General features: G+C 43.6%; 1 protein-coding gene across 1 annotated transcript; it reads right to left on the bottom strand.

The window, feature by feature from the left end:
- Window positions 1-8: 8 nt before the first annotated feature.
- Window positions 9-19840, bottom strand: LOC129581588 (uncharacterized). Its single transcript, XM_055472765.1, has 4 exons — window positions 19371-19840; window positions 14709-15442; window positions 14582-14616; window positions 9-317 (listed from the first exon to the last, which is right to left on the bottom strand). The coding sequence occupies exons 1-4, from the start codon at window positions 19772-19774 to the stop codon at window positions 9-11; spliced, it is 1482 nt and encodes a 493-aa protein (XP_055328740.1). The 5' UTR covers window positions 19775-19840.
- Between the last annotated feature and the right edge of the window lie 553 nt (window positions 19841-20393).

The raw sequence follows: 20393 nt of genomic DNA, 5'->3' as shown, positions 1-20393 counted from the left end.
GTTTGTGTTCATTCAATTAGATGTTCGGGGATGTTCTTGAATGGGGTCATCCCTTCTGCTCGGTCAGCTTCTCTCATCGCTTTCTGGAAAGACGTGTTCATTGTCGTTTCATCGTCCGTAAAATACGATTCGTTGGATTCGTCCGACAACATTGGAGTTGCCCAAAGGTCATCGCCCATTGCCTTATCATTGAGCGAAAGGTCATCCAACCCGAGTTCCTTCAGTTCCTCCTCAGTGACCTTTGTGTTCTTCTCTTCCGTTTGAGTCAGGGTCACTTTTTTAGCCTGCTCATCTGTTCCAGCAGCGGCCACATCCAACTGTGATGTGCCACCTGCTTCTGTTCCTTTTTCCGAAGACTTTCCTTCTTCGGTGACCTTTGATTGGTTCACCACGTTACCTCCCGCCGCGGACGCGGGGGTATACTTCTAGTCGTCGCTGGAACTTTCCTGGTTAGCGTACGCCTCGAGCGCCTTCTGATAAGTGCTATCAGAGCCCCGCGAGTCATTTCTTGTGGGTGCCTTGGGCGCTCGGGTGCTTCTGTCGTGTTCAACTGCCCGAGTATACGGGTGACGGTCAATCTTGTAGGGGTTCGGCGCGCTTTGCTGTGAACCACGGGAGCCACGGCTTCCCTGACTGCTGTTTGATCCAGTCGATATTGGTTCCACGCTTTTCTTTTCTTTGTCCATATTGATCGGATAACTGGGACGCTCCTGTCAATTGTTCTCACACACACGTAATTAATACGGTATATTCAGTAGCCTTAAAGGTCACTTTTTACTTTGCGAAATTTTTCTAAGTCCTTTGTAAAGGTCACTTTTCGGTTGAAAAAATTTGACCAAGTTCCGTTTAAAGGTCACTTTTTTGGTCAAAACTTCGAGAGGTTTGCCCTAAAGGTCACTTTTCAGACAAAACTTCGAAACCCGTTTTACAGTTTCTGACACGTTTGGAAACAAAATTCTACAGCAGTTAGTATCGCTGAACCGATACAAAGCTCAAATTCTCTGCGCTGAAGGTCCCCGTTGGTCACTTTCAGATCTTAAAGGTCACTTAAAAGGTCATTTAATTTTATTTTAGGTCACTTGAAACTTTATAGTAAAGGTCACTTTCGAATGTTAAAGGTCACGTTCTTATCTCAAAGGTCACTTTCCCATTCAGCTCAACTCAAAAGGTCACTTTCCAATTCAAATAACTCGTCTCAATTCAAATTATTCAGTTCCCATTGAAATCTGTGGAAAATCCCCATAAAGTTGTTTACTTCATTCCTATTGGTCCGCTGGCTCAAATTATTCAGTTCAAATTTCAACCAATCACGGCTCTTATAACCGCCCAATCACGTTTCTCCGTTTAAAATTCTATTCTACCTGACGTCACGGTCAACGACCAGACATGCGCACCGTGTGCAAAACTCCGCATACGTCTATACTCAGCTCTGCGAGGACCAATGAAAATTGCGAATTTTACCAGCTAACCAATCCGAAAATTAATAACGGGTTTTCTACCTGTTTCCCGTCCGTTCCACGAAAAACGCTCCAGATGATCCAAATTTCTTCTCCACACTCCGCTCCCGCGTTGCCGCTTTTCCGTAGCGGTTGTGGCGCCTTCCTACTAGGTGCTGTGCCGGCTGACTGCCGTAGCAACAGCAAGGTGCTCTACACCAGTTTGGTGGAGTCTTACTTCACCGATGATCCGTGCGTCCCTTTTAGCGCTTCGCCGCCTGTGGCCCACGGCCTTGATCCCTTTGTGGGATGCTCGCCGCGTAGCAGGAGTTACAGCGCAAGTTCTCCGTCTGGAGATACTTGCACCGACACTACCCGCCGTCTGAAACTCTTGCACTCTTGCTCAGCGCTGGTTACAGCACAGGTCCCCTCGGGAGACGCTGCACCGACGCCAAGGCTGGTAATCCGTCGACGTGGAAGTTGCACCGCTTGTGGTGTTTGCGCGTTGCTATTCCGCACACACACCAGTGCTTTACTGGTAAACAGGCCAGATTTGCTTGACAACAAATAACAGGCCAGATTTGCCTGACAATTAAATCAATTGAAATTAGATTAGTTGAGAACCGTTAACGATCTGCTACCATATTATGATAGATCAGAATGATCTATATACGGCAACCAGAACTGAACTGATTCCGCGTAGTGAGCAATGCTGTAAAGTATTGCGAGCAGCGAATAACACGCGAAGCCGCACAGCTAATTGCTAACTTTTAATGAATATTGAAAGTTTCGACAAGCGAAAATCAACACTGCGCCACACAGCGCGAACATCGATCGGAGAGCCAAATCCATGCTGCTCCGCACGTGGGCTAAGTCCTGCCCACAAGGCACAACACAATGGACGGCTATAGCCTTCTCAGCCAATCAAAACGAAGCACAACACAGACACGTTATCCAGTGGCGAGTAGCGTCACGAGCGTGAACGCTAAAGAACCCCCGCTCACAGTTGCATAACAGAATACCGTCAAACACATTACCATTTTCGGAATTTCTAGCGCTGTTGTATCTTCTGCGTGCACGTTTACGAAATTATTGCTTTCATTTCGTTATTACTGCGGCAATAAATTACAACATAGCAAACATTTTGGATTTTTAATTTGTCGTATCAGTTTCTCATAGCAAATAATAGTGTGAGCCATGGCTTCACTGGCATTTAACTTCAACCATGGCGCTGCGCTGCATGGCTTGTCTGTGTTGTGTCTCTTCTGATTGGCTGACGCCTAAAGCCGTTCATAGTTTGCACCCAAGTGGGTGGCGCCTAGCGCGGCTGAGAGCGTGATGGATTTGGCTCTCCGATGAGTGTTGTTCAGTCAGTTGTTCAGTCAGTCAGTAAAGTGTTCTCATGCTAGCTGGATGTCGTTTGTTGCACATTTATCCATAGCCGATAGCATAGCACGCTACACAGGATCCTGTCAGTCTGGGTCTCTGTCCTGGATTCATCCTGAGTCCACGGTAACATGTTAGCAGAGCCGTGAACAGACGGTTTCTGGGTTGAATTGTTTATTTGTCTGGCGAACGGCCACATTGATCTGTTGGCGAACGGCCCTAGTGATCTGGATCAATATCGATCTCATCGCACCAGTAATGCACTGGTTTCTTCATCTGATCAAGGCGCACTCATCGATCGGATTGCCAACATCAAAGGCAGCACTGACTAGAGAGTCTCCTGTAGGAGAACTCGTCGTGCACATCCAGTCAGACGGCAGACGGCTGCGGTGCGAAACTCTCCTGTCGGAGAGTTAGTGCTGTTTCCTCTGCTAGGCAGCGGGCACCCCCTGTAGGGGTCAAGGCTGTCGGGCACCAGCGCCGAGAAGCCACGAGTTGGCAGCACCGAAGGAGGTGCCAAGAGTCAGTAAATGCGCTCCATCAAAAGTTTGTAGAGCGACCTGCTGGTAGGCTTGACAAGCCCAGCAGAAGGCTGAAAAGGTCGGATAATGAAGGCTCCACAACCGTACGGAATACGGCTGCGCGGGATCGGAGAAAACAGAGAAGAAAACCGGATCATCTTTTCGTGGAATCGGAACGGTAGACAGGTAAAACCGTTATTAATTATTGGATTGGTTGAGGCGTAAAAAGCTCAATTCTTATTGGTGGATACTGAGCTGAGCTAGACAGAGGCGGAGTTTTTGCACACGGCGCGCAAGTCTGGCCGTCGACCTGTGACGTCAGGCAGGTCAGAAAATTTTAACAGGCACACGTGATTGGTCAGCTAAACGAACTCAGATTGGTCAAAATTTTTACTGGTAAAATTGAGCTAAACGATCTCATAACGATCTCCCCAGCAGTTAAATCGAACTTTTCTCATCGTAAGTGGTCTAATTTCAGTTAAAAGAAGCTGTTTGTAATTGAAGCGAGTTGACCAAAAAGTGACCATCTCTGAGATCGATCAGATCGAGCTCATCAGTCACCTTTGACCTCAGATCAGATCAGATAGTGACCTTTACCAACGAGCAGAAATCATCTATATGAACTGAATACGAACTCGAAAACGATCTTTTAACAGTTTAATTGATATCAGCAGCTGAAGCAATTCATTTTGAGACAAACCTCTCGATCTTTTTGTCGAAAAAGTGACCTTTAAAAACGGACGATCGAATTTGATCAGCTGTAAGGTGATCTCAGGGACTTAAACGATCTCATTATAACGTGTGTGTGAGCAATATTGACAGGTGCGTCACAGTTGTTGGATCATCATGGACAAAGACATCATCGAACCGACTTCTAAAAGCAGCCAGGGAAGCCGAGGCTCCCGAGGCTCACAGCAAGGCGCACCTAAACCTTATGGGAATGATTTTAACTCATACTCACGTCCAGTGGTACATCATCGTACCACTCGAGCTGCCACAACCTTTGCGAGGAAGGACTTGCGAGGTTCAGAGAGCACCTATCAGAAGGCGCTTGAGGCGGCGGAGCATCAGGAGAGCTCCAGTGTTGATCTCAAACGATCTCCCGCGCCTGCGGCGGGAAGCAGTGAGGTGAACCAGGAGGTCACCAAAGAAGGAACGAGCTCGGAACGGGCAACGGAAACGGACCGGACATCACAAAAGATGCCAGCCCTGCCATATCTGAGCAGGATAAGAAGGAGAACCTGGCCACAACCGATTTCAACGAACAGTCGAGGATCACATATGACGATCTCAATGAACTCAGGCTAGATGAGCTCACACTTGGCGACGAAACCGGAACTGAAAATCTCCTCGAGAGCCCAATGGCATTTGATGAGATGAAGTCTAATCGCGGAAATGAAGACCGGCCAATTTGTCCTCGTAATGTATTTGTGGAAAAACGGAGCCACGCCACACCAGTTATCTGTCGAGAAGCAATACCAGCCGCGGTCAATTGGCAACGGTGTGAAACAGATCATCGCTAGTTCACACCATGGGAAAGCGGCCAGCGCTTCCGCAGTATATCATCAAGCCGCTGCAACATGCTCCACACGCGCGGACAATGCAGTTAATCCATACTACCGACACAGTGGCGGCAAGCGATTTGTCTCATACGTCAGAGGACTAAGACGGCAAAACGTTGTGTCAGACTGGATATGACTGGCCTAGCCGAAAATGTTAACATGGTGGCCTGTGAATTTGAATCGGATGGAGCAAAGGTCAACTATATTGTGAGCACTCCTTATTTGCTGTCGCTGATAGCACAAAACGGTAAATGGCGCTTGTGGTAACAAGCTATATATTATTGTGGTCACTTTTAAGGAAGCAATACTGCGTTCAAAGACGTAAAAATATTAGCCCTTTCGCCGCGTTATAGATGAAATAGAAGGTCGTTTTCTGTTACAGACCATAATCCTCTCCAGATCGATGTGACTTTTAAGATGTATAACTTCTACGTTGTGACGACCACAATCAGTGTCGACGGCATTGTCAATCGTGGAACAGGATCCAAGACGTTGTTAGCCGGTCCAGTGATGTTTACGCAATGCCAGACTGAAGCCTCATACGCTAAGTTTGCCGAGTTTCTTGCAACTCAGCTTGAAGAACATGGATAGAATCTACAGCAAAAAAGATTTCCTTTCGTTAAGGACGGCGAGAAGGCCCTCATTAACGCCTTTGAAAAAGCCTTTCCATTCAGCTGCCTAAAGACCAGAAAGAAGAGCTAGCTATGGCATTGTTTGATCATGGTCCTTTAATGCTGGCAGAATTTTTATCAGCTCAGCTGTCGATTATTCCGGAGATGGCCCATGATCAAGATTATGTAAAAGCCAGAATGGTGGAATTTTTTGGGTGTGATCCGGGTGAATTGTCCTGCATGGTACAGGCAGTGCCAGTGACAGCTCAATCAGCCGTATCGAGTATTGTGGACAAGCTTCTGCCCCCCTTTGAAAAGTCTGGTTTGCCGATTACATACATGGGCAGATGGAGCGAGGCGCGAGCGCTCCTGGAAGCCGACGAAATCTGCGGCCGCATGAACACAAAGCCCGCACAGGTGTCTGGCACTGTTTCTTACATCGTTGTATCGGATGACAGCAAAGCGCATTACAAAGTTGAAATTACACTGGAATCCGGAGGGTCGTCTTGCTCATGTGGAGAGTTTACTGGCCTCGGGCCCAAAAAGCTTTGCCGGCACGTTATAGCTGTGGCAGCCAAGTCAAATGCAGTAGCACGCATCATTCAGTGGGCTACTTCTGCGCAGCCATTGAGCGTATCTCCAGACGGCGGAAGCAAACCTGGCTTTGAAAGGGCAAAGTATCGTGGGACGGGTCACACCAAGCGTGATGGCCGAGAATGGGATGACACCCTTGAATTGTTTTCCGCGGCAAAGCGCCTTCGGTTTGATGAGGACGCCGTTACGTCCGGAATGCCTGCCCCAGAAAAGCTGGAAAAAGGTAATTTTTGATTCAAGTAATTTCAAAAAATGTAAATTCAGATACCTGTTAAATGCGGTTACATGTTCTGCTACGTTTATAGAGGGTCCCGTTTGGGCACGAGAGTATAAAGAGGAGCCTTTTCGGATCACGAAACTGCCACCGAACGCTAATACTAATATCAAATGCGCTGGGTGCCGTCAGCTGCTGGTGAAGTCACCTCCGCACCTCGGCCTTGTGGTTATACGAAATGAGAAAGACTACAAACAAGGTACGACTGATGCGACGGAAAAGCACATCCGTCATTATCATATGCAAGTATCGTGCATCGGCAAGCGACACAAAGGGTTTAACCCTGTCAGTGGATTCAGTGTTATGTTTGACGGAAAATGGTTTGTGGATGCCGCGGACAACGAAAAAGAATACGCAAAAATGTTTCGCGACGGCCTTCGCTTTTAAAGCACAGTTTACTGCGCTGGGAACGGTAGTTTTAGAACACATTTTAGTTTGAGGATTTGTAATTATAAACTGAAGCGCAAATCTTAAAGCTGTGAGATAATGGTTTCCACTTGTAATTTTTAATCCACCTGATGATGGCTAATTTACCCGGAATAAGGCCCTGTAAATTCTTACGTGCATGTTTACGGTTTGTCATTTACCTGGAATAATGCCCATGTAAATACTGAAGTGCGAATTAGTGGTTATAACGGCTAACTTATCTTGAATAAATTTTTTATGCTAAAAACTACCTCAGTATTTTGTTTACGATGTTTACGAAGTCTGATATCGTTCTATAACAAACTGCATAAGTGTCAATAAAGCCCAGAAACGGTAAAGTGTTTGACTGTGGTCCGTCATGTAACGGTTATAACCGACGGTAAAGGTTATTTCAAATGGCATTTTGGGAAGGCTAATTATGACGGTAAGGTGTTCGCGGCGGCAAAGGCAAAGGTAAAGGTAATCTTGAAAAAGGCAAAGTGAAAAGGCAAAGGCAAAGAAAAGGCAAAGGTAAACTTGGCCGACCCGAATCGTGATGATCCCGTATCATTTTGAAGTACATCTTGTTCTTCCTCGTCTTCTGACATATGCAGACCAATTTTACTCAATTTGCGTACATCCAACTCGCTCAAGCTCCTCCGAGTCCCCTCTCGATCCCCATTCTGCGCACACGGACGCGGATCGCTCCTCTGGTACGAGTACAGAATCTGCAATTAACGGATAGATGGCTCTCATATTGTTATACTCAATTACCATATAACCAGCATCGAGCTGCACGATATGTGGTCATAAAACCACTGAGGTCAATCCAGCTAATCGACTTATCTGTACATTAGTCAAAATTAATCATAAAAGGATCACATCCGATTCTGTGTTGAGTCCGGTGGTTACTGGCTTACTGCGATCTGCGCCGTCCGGTAAGCCTGGTTAATAACGTCATCCGGAACAGACTGGCTCAAAGGTCGTTCCGTATGTTTTGGAGTTGAGTGCGGTTACCGATGCTGTAATGGATATTTTGGCCGATACTATTGGGTTAGGGTTCCACTAATAGCCGGCAAAACGGGCTGCATGTATCCAGTCCGGTAAGAAGTCGTGGTTGCCTATGATCACTGGATTCCCGGACCTGTATGGGGTGTTCTCAGTTTATCCGACTCTGGGTACATACTTCCGGGGCTTTTTTGCTTTGGTCGAGTCCGAGCTCCACCGTCCGGAGTTCTTCGCTCGTCCCGTACGAGTACCGTTTTTATAACGGATAGTGTGACCGAGGCCTATTGGGTCAAGGTCCAGTTAGCAGCTGGAATGCTACGTATGATTATGATTAAGTCCGATCCAATCGTAACGAGTCGATTATATCGCTTTCCTGTTATGAACATCCTTCTGGGTGATGGGAGATAGAAACTGTCGTTCTGCTTTGACAAATAAGGAGGTATCACTTCGGAATTATCCCGGTCCGGAAATATAGTTTCCGTTCGATCATCGGTCAAGAAATATACCTCTAAGCCGGACTTGTGGTCCTCGTGGAAACAAGGCGATTTTGGTTGATTCCCTCCGACGGAGACTACGATCGACATTCCGCACGGTGCCAGGCTTGCCGCTGCACCGCGCTAGCGAAAACAAACTGCTTTTTCTTGCAAAGAGAAAGTGAGGAATAACAGGATTCAGTGTGTCTCTAGGTTCTACGGGATTATTTTCCTGAGATCGCAAAATCCCTTTCTGCCTCAAACGTTCGATCTCACTATCATCCGCCGTCTTACAGCTGTAGACACGGTTGATCGCAAAGGCGTTCCCTGCTACAATTGCTGAGCCAGTTTACTTTCTCATCTGACTGGCGAGTGGACATTCTTTCTGGTAACTGATGGGATTTTCCCTCACTGAACGGACCGGGCTCATTAAAAGCACCTCCAGCGCGAAAGATTACCCCCTCAACAACTGGGTATATTGGCGTTATTCGTGCTCCGATCAAATTTTTTTGTCAGTCTGGGCGTACACCGTGCTGTTCGGCTGTATTTGGTGCTCAGTCCATAGTGTGCCGCTGAAAAAAACTTTCACATGTTTAGCGTATCAAAAGCGCAAAAAGGTTTGGTGGGCAAAATGAACGGTGAACGTTTTTGGTCCCTGGCCGTTGTGACCGGTTTGACGACCAAACCGTCTGGACGTCCTGGTCGGTCCGGATATCTAGGTCGGTCGGTTGCGTCGCGTTCACAGTTAAACAGGCGAGCGCTAATTACAGTACGAGTCGAACGTAAGCGCACTGATTAGTGCGGTAAACACACCACGCACGACGAACAGTAGCAAGTATAGCGCTCTACCAGACTGCCGGGAGGCGCCAGTCCTTTCCCGCTTCAATCGCATCGCTTCACTGTTATTTCCTGTTATTCCTCGGCCGTATCCCAATACCGTTATCGACACTTTGTCGCCACGTGTTTACCCGATTGGAAGCTCTCAATTGGGATATCCGGAAAGGAAAAAGGCTGTCTGAAGGAGGTCCGCACGTGGTAACCGCAAATTGCCGCATCCTCAGCAGTCTTTTCAAAATCAGGAGATGGACATGGCTTTCCATTGCCAAGATAGTACAGTACGTCGTAATTTCTGTGCTTGGCGGAGGAGCATAATCTGATAGCGTTGATAATCTGGTGTGTTGAGTTTTCTGCTCCATCGTAGCTGTTTGCCAGAAGGAGCGCCATACCGACACCGGCTAACAATTCACACTAACGTCGACTTAAGAAAATCATCCCGTATGTTCTTCCGAGTTCCGAATGCTAGCCGACAAGGGAGCGGATATCATTGCCCCTGTAGAATGCACCCCTCGGCTATCTCGAAGTTAGCCACTTAGGAAGTTATGCAGCTCTACGCGGGAAAAAGCCCGTAGAGCTGCATGAAGTGCCTTTCCATGAAGTGCCGTTCCCGGCTGTGCTGCCGTTCCCGGCTGTGCTGCCGTTCCCGGCTGTGCTGCCGTTCCCGACTGTGCTGCCGTTCCCGGCTGTGCCGTGCTGTTCCCGTCTCCGGATATGGTCAGTGTACACGCGTAAAAAGTTTGGTTTACCGGACGAAGCAACCGCACCGGCGTTGAGATCCTATAGGGTAGTCCAAACAGGCTTCAGTGGGCCTCAAGAAGATACGAATATATTCTTAGGAGCATCACATGGAAACCGTAATGTGAGGGATGTCAATAAAAGACATAGCTCACCGTAAATCGTAAATTGTAAATTGACACGACAACGGCCCTTTAGGACTAAAACGAACCTCACCGAATTTTCGTCATGTCCATTTAACACAAACCCGAATATGGACGTCGTGAACCTAATTTGCCGCAGACGGCGGTCTCCAACAACAACCTACTACCTGACCAGAACGACCCCGGATTGACTCCGGCACTTACGAGCTCTTAAGAGATTTAATTTATTCCCTCTCGAGGAGATAAGCGCACAACGTCGTTTGATCGAATTGGAATATTCAAGGATGACGCTGAAAAAATTCTCCCACCTGAAATCTGGCCTTCTAATGTTTTTGTCCGAGAATGGGTGTACTAATTTGTTTGTTGACCATTATGATCTCTTGTTTTCACGTTTAAATGATGTATATAGTAGCACGTATGACTTTTTGTGAGTGCGATATTGCAATGAATTTTGTGCGTGGCTGTCCTTTACTGCGGCAGCTAATCTTGTATGTTAGTCTGCAACCTCGTGCAGGTTTTTTTCCTGATCGTTGTAAACGTTAGGCTCATTAAACAAACATAAACAAACGTAAACCATGCTGCCAGAATGCGTAAACCTTTCTGCCGGCGGCACTCATTGATCAGACAATGGCCTTCCGGCTTATTGTGCTGCAAGTTACAGCAAGAACCTAGTTCCTGCACTTTATCGTTTTTCGCATTCCGGACACGATTACACTATGAATTTCGCGTGTTAGACGTCAAAGCCATGGTAATCTCTGGTTTGTTCCACAATAAAGCAGAAATACATATGTAACCGGCAAAACCGTCCGGATGTATTTGCCGGTTACATACGTGGGCGAGATAAAATTGCGGCGAAGTGTTCGCAACCTATTGTCCTGCGGCTAATTATCCTCGGCAAAATGTCGCGATGCTGTTAACAATTCACAATAACGTCGACTTAAGAAAATCATCCCGTATGTTCTTCCGAGTTCCGAATGCTAGCCGACAAGGAAGCGAAGCTTCTGGTCGGAGTTTACCGATAAGAGCACAGATGGCTTGAGTCATCGTTAGTGCAACAGGAAACTAGCGCTGCAGTAACATCTTGTAGCCTACTACCAATAATGTCAATGCTTCAGAACTTTTAGAAGCCTGATTATCGAAAATAGGTATAAAAACGCACTGGCTGAGTCACTACTGGAGCTCAATGTGGCTGTGATACGGCCCATGATGCCATACTACGACTGTTACGGTATCTCTCATCAGGAAAAGTCAGGACGATTACAATTACAAACTGCCACAGGCCAGCAATTTACTCCATAAACCAAAACTTTAACCCGTTCCACACCATGCGTGCTAAGCCGACATGGTGGAAGACTTCTTCTCTCTAATCCGTAATTATAGTCGTAGGTAGTGTTTAATTGTTTTATTGTAAAGGACAAATGTTAGACAACAGTTTAGAATGAATAACAGTTAGCTCCGCTATGCCCGTAATGTCCAGATAGTGACCAAACATGGTCAAAACCGACCAAACGGAGTTCTCGGAGGTCCTGCTTACCTGCACAGCCGCATCCGTATCAGATAACTACCAAAAAAATACAAAAGAAGTAACTGATAAACTCTATATAAAACCGGAACAACGTTCGGAGAAAAACGCTCACTGGTCAGTGCTGGTCAAATGAAAATACCATGTCGTTTTTGACACGGTTGGGCAGGGTACTAATAAATTATATTTTGTTAAAAATTTATATCAATTGGCAGAAGCATCGTACACGGTACAATGAGCTATCAAAATAAAGCCCATAAAAGGTTTCATTGACTGATTTGAACACTGTGGTCAGAAAAGTGATTCCTGGTCAGCACAGACCGGAAATCCGAAAAACGTGATTTTCGACTAAACTCCATTATAATTCGTGTGAAGAAAATGCAAAAAATTATGCAATGACTGTTCTCGGTGGCCCTGAAACAATTATTTCCCATACTACCCTGATTATCTCCAATCGACTGCAAAAGTGACTCAACGTCGGCTGTATCGACTATAATAATTTTCCAGCGTTAAGTCACTTCCGGTAGTCCATTGTACAATACATATAACACACAGAAGATTGTGCAGTTCATGTGCTTGTATGTGGAACGCCATTATCGCCATATACTGCAACCTGGACCCCTGGCTACTCCGTTCTTCCTGGGAAAAGTCGGACATTCTTTGGAAATTTTATGTGAATTAGACTCGTCATGACTGAGATATCCCTGCACAAGTTATTATTCTTGCGTTAATGCTCTGCTTGTTCAGCTTCTACATTTGCATCAAGCGAGCTATTTGGACCTTCCGGTTCATGAACGCTCGTGACCTTTAAAATGAATCTGTGCAAAACGGTAAATATAACGGCTAGAAATTGTGTTTTCCTTTCCAAATACTGAATTTTGTTGCCTTGTAAAGACACACTTAATAGGTTTTTGGCAGAGCTTTGCTGACCTTACTACACTATACTTCCATATGAATCTGAATAACTGGTTTTTTGTGGAACATTGAAGAATTGGCCACCGGCCGGCAGCCTATTAACGATGGTCATTATGTCAACCATGCTTCCTGTTCTTTATCTCGCCTATCCCTTTCGGTTGCACAACCGATATAGTATCTCTACCACTGTACACGTAATTCAAACGGTGATTCAAGTTGAGGCCGATGACCAAAACGTAGAGCAGAGGTGACCAACTGTTAAGAAATATTCAAGTAGCACTAATGTACTGGGGCATATTAGTGCTTTCTTTGTTTTTTACGTTTTCCTTGACCACTTATCATCTTGATGACCATCGCAATGCTTGTGTATTCAAGCACTCGTTGAGATCTATCGTTTGAGCTATTGGCATACTCTGTGCGATTTTTCTATCAGCTGTTATAAACGGTAATAAATAACATGTCGGACGCAACATGGTTACCATGCGTGTTAGGCCGACATGGGCATCTCCTGCTTGACCTATGGTCGCTAAAATTCTGAAAAAAAACATTTTTCTCTTAATTGAATTTTTCTATCCCTGACTGCCAATTTTGCAAAACTGTAGTCACATCCCTTCGAGTACCCGGTTTTCCTGGATTAATCAACACAATAATGTTTCGCTAGAACGTACAAACTCAAATAAAATAAAAATTCAAAACATCGTTCACTGCATCATCAGATATAATGGATCCTTTCTACTGAATAACGGCAAAGCAAAAAACATAACGTAGCGCTGAGCGCTTGATTAGTAATACTTCAGAGAACAAACGTGGCAAAGTAGAGATAACACTAGCTAACAAAATCCAATTTTTAGATACCCATGTAGAGTAAGGGAACCATGCATGACCGTAATATAGCAAATTAGGAAAGCAGCAGCGTAACTCGTAAGCGAGACACTCTCGAAAGAACTTATTTAGAGCATTTCATTGGTGTAAGAGCAGTGGCAAAAATATTTGTGTTAATATATCTTGCTTCGCACACTTTAAGGATTTCATAGACTAGTGCCGAGGGAAATACGTGGTAGTCCGACGACGTCCGTCCGTTTCGGTGACGCAGTACGGTCAGCGTGGATGCTGATTATCCCCTTTCCGTTTAGGTGTAAAATCAAATTTTGGTAGCTTTATACCTTCTTGCGCTCGCCATGCGTCATCGTTTTTTATTACGAGTTTATTATATTGGAAAACCTTGCCTAGGTGATAATGGACATTTTCGAGAAATAATTCTCTGTGGAATTCCGCGGCAAGAACTTGATGATTTAAAAGTGTCATGATCGCAACCCTCCAAGCTTCCGTGCGGCCTGTAATTTAACTCACAGCAGTAAGCGGGATGATTGTTGAAGATACCAAGTTACTGCAACAGTTGGTAACTTTATAATATTGTAAGAAAAAATAAATTATGTACTTACGGCTTATTGATTGCAAGATAAATGCGAGGTCGGTCGCCATTTGCTCGTGAGCGCTTGTTTCAGCTCTTCCGTCGTGCTTAAAGCATATGGCTACCAGTACGCGCCCTGCCTCGGTAAGGAGTTTCCAATCCGCGAGTAAATCAACGCGAACATTCTTCGTCAGTTCGAGTGAGTAATCCTTGGCTTGATTGCTTAAGCGCATGTATTCGAAAACTCGACAGACTTCATCAACGCGATCCGAATTCCATTCCAGCGGCTGATCAAGAGAGGCAATTTTATATAAATCAGAAAGTGCCGCTATTTTGACAAGGGCTTCCAACAGTTGTTTACGTGCGCCGAAACACTGAAAACTGTTCAAGTTTTCTATTGGTCGCCTGCTGTCAGGATCTTCTTTTTCGTTGTCGTGCAACCACGATTCCACATTTCGAAGCACTTCTAGCAGTTTTTGGTAAGTCATAACCATGTCAGTTCCCACCGAAATCATTGAATGTGGAAAAATAAGACCTGTAAAGCGAGACACATTGTCAAATTTGTACTCGCACTTATATAAAGGCAAAACTAGTCTTACCGGTATACCTGGAGCACCTATCTCGATCTGCCGGAGTGAACACACGAGTCTGGAGGATTTCCATCAACGGCCGCAATAACAGCAGAAAGGTAATCGTAACCGGTATTGCGATTTCGTAACGCAGTGTTATCACGTTGAAATGACAGTACAACCAAATCGCTAGTATCACCAAACTCTCTAGAATCTGGAACAGGGAAACATATAAAAACCATTTCGTTTTCCAGATGATGCGAGTGTAATTCATTTCATTAACATTTGGTCCATCTTTTAGCATACCCCGCTCGACTAAATATTCTGATACAGCCGCTGTAAACAATGTCTCCTTCCAACTCAGAGAAGGTGGCAGCAAAATGCTTATTGCTGCCGTTCGAGAAAGATTAATCCACGTCGATTGCATACTATAGTAACCGCGAAAGGCATCTAATAGAATATGTTTTCGAAACCGGTATGGTAATTTGTATTTGCTTTCCGGAGATTTGGGTAAGAAAGATAATGTAACATAGGCACCTGCCATATGCACAATCCAAAATGCTGGAATAATAATGTGTTTCGGTTCAACTGCAAATAAACAGACCATGCACATCAGCCTCGGTCCCAGGTACATCGCATCAAGAATCATGCGGCCAATTCGCAGCATATTCGGTACTGTCAACGTATCAACTTTAATGGACACCATATTGTCGAAAATCACAAGCGCTTCGTAGCTGAGCACCGAAAGTACCGATGTCACGATGGAAATACAGATTTCCGAACTAGCGTATTCCAAGTGAAGATGCTGAATATTAGCGTTTTCGGTGAGAAAAGGGATAAGATAATCGGCTACAACATGTGCTTGCAAAACCAGTTGCGGATATGACTCCAGATACTTTTCGTCGGCAAAACTATAATCTTTTCTCTCTTGACATATCATCATTTCCCTTGACGCTTGGGCGAATTTGATTGCTTCTTCAGGGGTTTCGAAATGTCCGTATTTGCGCTGTTTCAGGTTTATCAGGATTATTCGCACTGACCTACACAAAAAACACGAACAGAAAACAAGCACATCTTTAGTATGCTCGATTGACGCAATTACCAATCTTTGAATTACTCATACGTTGAACGAACTTTGAACTACACATAAGGTTTTTGCGTATAGACGCCATTCATGCATCTGAACTTTTGACCACAGTAAAAACACTCACCTGCCAGACCTAATCGGCACGAATAAGCAGGTAAAAAAGATAATAACAAATAATAACCCCCACGAATTGGAACCTGGGCTTCTGATTTCTTTACGGAGTTGACTAAGGCGCGCGGTAAAAGATTTTTTCCTTTGCTGCAACACAGCCCCGGGCAACCAAGTTGGGCAGTTGTATAAAATAACTGGTAGACCCTACGCAAATTGAGCGGAATAAATAAGCGATGGGTTACTGTGGTATATGTGGGAATAGTGCCGCTTTATTCGTGAATCGTAGCTCGATAAAATAGCAACTAAATCTGCTGCCACGTATGGACATCAGCGTAAGGACAGCGGTCGCTAAGGACGATATCGCGTCTTTCATATGCAATGTCATAGTATACCTCACAGTTACCAAATGCAAAAGATACAAAGTTAAAAACTCACAAATACAAAGTTATTTTCTAACTGGTAGACTATGTGCGAACTGCGCGAAATAAATCGGCTATAAGTAAATGGCGTCAATAATTCCAGAATATACCGGTATTCAAATCTGATGACAATCAATGTTAAATTTCCGCTTTTAGAAAACCATTTTTTAGCAAGGTTACAAATGCACAGAACTATGCTAGTATTATTTTACTTACTCCACAAACCTGGGCTCAGATTGTGAAACGGCTCCCAGCTGCCTTACCGTAAATAGCGTTGATCGCAGTTTTTTATAAACTAAGCAAACTAAAATAGTTCTGTATTGCGCAGGCTTTAACCATCGAGCAAAATTTTTGCTCAAGCAATAAAATGCTTGTGCGCTGGTGCATTTTGGAATCAAAACTTTAACTTATGTATTAGGGCTAAGACAGAGTAAGACTATTTTGCCCAGTATTCTGTAGTGGTTTAAAACAGCTTTTTGCTATTTTGCCGCACAACTAAGAAAAAAATAAGAATGTAACATAAGAGAACATACAAAAACATAAGAAAACCAAACATAAGAAATCAAGGCCATTAGAAATCATAAGCAACATTAGACAACGTAAGAAAGATAAGAAAATGAATACAAGAAAATATAAGAAAACTATAAGCTATTTAAATCCATTTGGTGCGAAAGCAAAACACTATTCTCCCCTGGTATATGGGGCAAAATAGAGAAAAGTTTATTTCTCACCAAATACTGGAACAAAATAGCCACTCCGATTTAATTAATTTCGGTCCTCCGAAAACTTCGGTCCTCCGAAATATTTTCAGGTCTCAAATTGGAAACACGATCCTTAGTGTTATTGTATTTAAATTCTGTTAATTTAATGAACTTAATTTTCAGTGCAATAATTCCCTGATGCTTCCTACTTGTAACATTAGGGGGGCACTGCTACAGATATGTGGTACACCGGCTTCACGTATCACGCTTGATAAATCCACGCTCGCATATAGCAGTGTGCAACACTAACGCCATAGTGTGCTAAACCAGTACACAGCTGCGAGTTTTGCACTTCCGCTCTTCTTCTTTGTGATTGCTCACATGGTCACGCGCACCGTAATACCTTTATTGGCATAGCTGGGCCTTCTAATGCAGCAGTATAGGCGATAAGGCTATGTTTTCTGACTTTGTCATAAATATTACTTACCCGAAAACATCTGGGAAACCAACGTTGTTAATGCGTTAACAAAACTTAAACAAGTTTACAAAACTATTCCGAATGGGCCATTATTTCTGATGAGCAATAAGAGCGATTTTATATCAGATATACTGGTGCGGAAAAGTTATAACGTATGTCGGCATATTCGGGACATCATTCTTCTACGGCTTAAGAAGAAGTTATACCATTGTCAGGTTTCGAAAAACTGATTTTTTCAAATTGCTCATACGGCAAGAATACTATCTTATCTACAATCGAGAACAATATGAGATCAGTATGGCAAGTCGCAAAAAAGTTATCAATTTTTTTCGATTGTCACCCATGATAAATTTGGCGGACTGGCGATCTTTCTGCCCTGCTGCCACCTGCGGTCAGAGGCGTCCAGCCGAATGACCACAGCTGGCAGCAAACAAGATACACTATTGAAATAACATTTCAATGACGAGTGTGATAGGAAACAGACCAAAACTTTGTGTAGTCAGTAAGGACACGAATAACAAAGCCGTAAGACAAAGGAGAAGACATAACAGGGATCCGTGAGCGCTCACTGGTGGCCACTCTCTCCTTATAAGTGCAAACTGACTGTGGCGGCACTGCAGGCGCAGAAGCGAAAGTTTCATGGAAAATGCAGAACAAAGAAAGTTCTTCGCTGATTACTGACCGATTTGACAAAGTTAATTCGTAAAATCAAAAATTAAATCCCAAAGAATCCGAAAATTCTCAAATTTGATCAGTGTGTAGAAAAATCATTTGCTAACAACTTTAGCGAGGCTTTTGTGAATAACTGTTTCCTAACTCGCTACACAAAAATAAAGTGACTTCCGGTGCACAAAAACGCAAATTTTGGGCGTATTTCAAACTTTAAACACAAAAACTCTTCTCAGAGTTTTTCCTATTCTAGTATACGCCCCTTCTACGGTAAATTTGAATTTTTCCAAAAACAGTGAAATTGGTTATTACATTTTGTAAATTCAAAGTACAAAACACCAGATTTTTTGGCTTGAACACATACAAAGATTTTATTCTCTTTTTAAGATGTGTAGTAGAACCATTTTGGTTGTTATAAGCTGTAACGGTTCTGTTGTCAACGTTGTGCGCCTCGCGCACAAGCGATTCTGCCGCTCAGACCACGAACACGGTATAACTTCTCGTTAATGTACAAACGTTGTCTAAAACGGGGAACATTTTTGCCCAATTTTAAAAACAAATTTGCCGAGCAAATTTCACTGTTTTCTATTGTTTATTAGAACAAACAGCGGAATGTTTAACCGTCCGGACGGTTTGCCGGATAAAAGTTTTTACTGTACGTCAACTTCATAACCTCTGTTTTACAAAACCATTTTCTTCTCCGACGAAAACAATAACCTAACTTTACCATGTATCCCTGCAGCGCCCGATCAAAGAGAGTGTAATTTCGTAGTTGTAAAAAATATTTGTATTTAAAGATGCTAGTGGATTCTTCGTCTTAACATAACACAAAGTAGTTTTATTACGGATTACTTAAAAGTAGCACGCGCATGATTTTAATACGGATTTTTTATAAGTAGCATATGGTAAAACACGATTTACAGATACCACAACATAACTTCATTTTTACTTCAATATCAGCTGCCAATGCCATTAACGCCCAACGCTGTCTATATATTATTGTTATCTAAACTTCTGGAAATTAAAAAGTTTTGCTGCAAAATATACATATATAAACCAAAACTATCGAATTTAAACCAAAACCAATTTCGGAGCATTTTTAAAATTTTTGACTATCTAAAATTCAGAAAGTATTGCCAAGTTAAACTTGATTTAGACTTGACTTTGTATTAAGTAATTTTAAGTGCCTTCTACAACAACATTTCAAAGAGAACGGACCCATAACCTGTGACAAAATGCGTTGAAATCTTTAAAGACATTATAACTTGCCGGAGTCAATAATTTAGGCCGCTTTCTGGGGGCAAGCGGTTGAATGAAAATCATTTGGCTTTACGATAACATAATTCTGTACACCACCTATTGCGGAGTGCGAAGGCGAAAGTTTCAGTGATTGTATAAGAATTTCGTTGTTTCAGTGATTGTATACGAATTTAAAGTATGTATACTGCATCTGTACCGGGCCATTTGCCTTGGACCGTTGAACATACGGTCAATTGTACATACCAATAAATAGGTCCAACCGGATGCACTTCGTACCATTTACAATTGTGGTATAAAACACGATATCCCAGGGCAAATACAATGGGCAAAGCAACAAATGACACAGTCAAGGAACCCCAGATGACATGCCCTTGTATGAAATATTTTCGAGCCAGCATGACATCCGACACAGTGTCCAGCCCAGTTAAAAACAGTCCAAAGAGAGCGGACACTACTGGCAGCACGGAATAAGAATAATAGTCACGGTTACAGAAAAGCCAGTTGCTAATAAGAGGACTACATTTCCCAAGTTTCCCCGCTTCATCACACGGCACTATCAATGCCTTTCTGGACAGTTTACGAGCTTTAAAAGAGGAAGAATCGGTTTCTGAAAAAACCGAAAGCAAAAACTGGTGTTCGCACTGCATTTCTAATGATCCTTCTTATTGTTATGTCCTATCCGCGATTTTATTTAGTCTGATCGACGCTAGTGGTACTCCAGAGCACAGACTACGTTTCAAATAATGAATGATAATTTATCTTGGACTGTCTTCATTTAGGCTAAGTTTTCTTGACGTGCGTACCATGCGGCTTCGTGCATAAACCAGTCATGCGGTGTCTGGATTGTGTATGAAATATTATCGCCTAAAGGCAACTATTGTAAAATACCGCCGTCTCTTGGGTCGGCTTCTGCGAATGGTAGTAGAACTACTACTACAGCGTGGTAACGCCAAGTTGAAGACAGTTGGTTGCCAATTATTAAAATTTCAGAGTTTGGTACTTTTAACCCTCTTTTTGCTAAAACTAGTAACGCTATGTTTGGAGAACTGGAAAAACACTCTGTTTTGGTGGATAAACTCTTTCTGGAATTTTTGGATTTTTTCCGGAAGTGGTCACTGGAATTTGACCAGTGACCACTTCGCAAAATGCAAAGGGGGTGGATCAACAAAAAAATTACGCAAAAAATCCAGATCGTCTGGGTCTCTTTCGTACTTTTTATCACCGTAAAGACTGATATTTGTGCCAACGAACAAAACAAAATTGTTC

This window comes from Paramacrobiotus metropolitanus, unplaced genomic scaffold, assembly GCF_019649055.1.
Source record: "Paramacrobiotus metropolitanus isolate TYO unplaced genomic scaffold, Prichtersi_v1.0 Parri_scaffold0000001, whole genome shotgun sequence".
NCBI classification, from domain to species: domain Eukaryota; kingdom Metazoa; phylum Tardigrada; class Eutardigrada; order Parachela; family Macrobiotidae; genus Paramacrobiotus; species Paramacrobiotus metropolitanus.
Note: the sequence above shows the minus strand (reverse complement) of the source record. Positions and strands in the feature narration are given on the sequence as shown.

Bases quoted from the DNA above. Each gene is read 5' to 3' on its own strand.
- LOC129581588 (XM_055472765.1), bottom strand. From the start codon at position 19,774: ATGCAGTGCGAACACCAGTTTTTGCTTTCGGTTTTTTCAGAAACCGAT. The intron at 14,617-14,708 runs GTATGCTAAAAG...TCCCTGTTCCAG, and splicing joins AGAATATTTAGTCGAGCGGG to ATTCTAGAGAGTTTGGTGAT. The intron at 318-14,581 runs GTACTGTCATTT...GGCACATCACAG, and splicing joins GTGATACTAGCGATTTGGTT to TTGGATGTGGCCGCTGCTGG.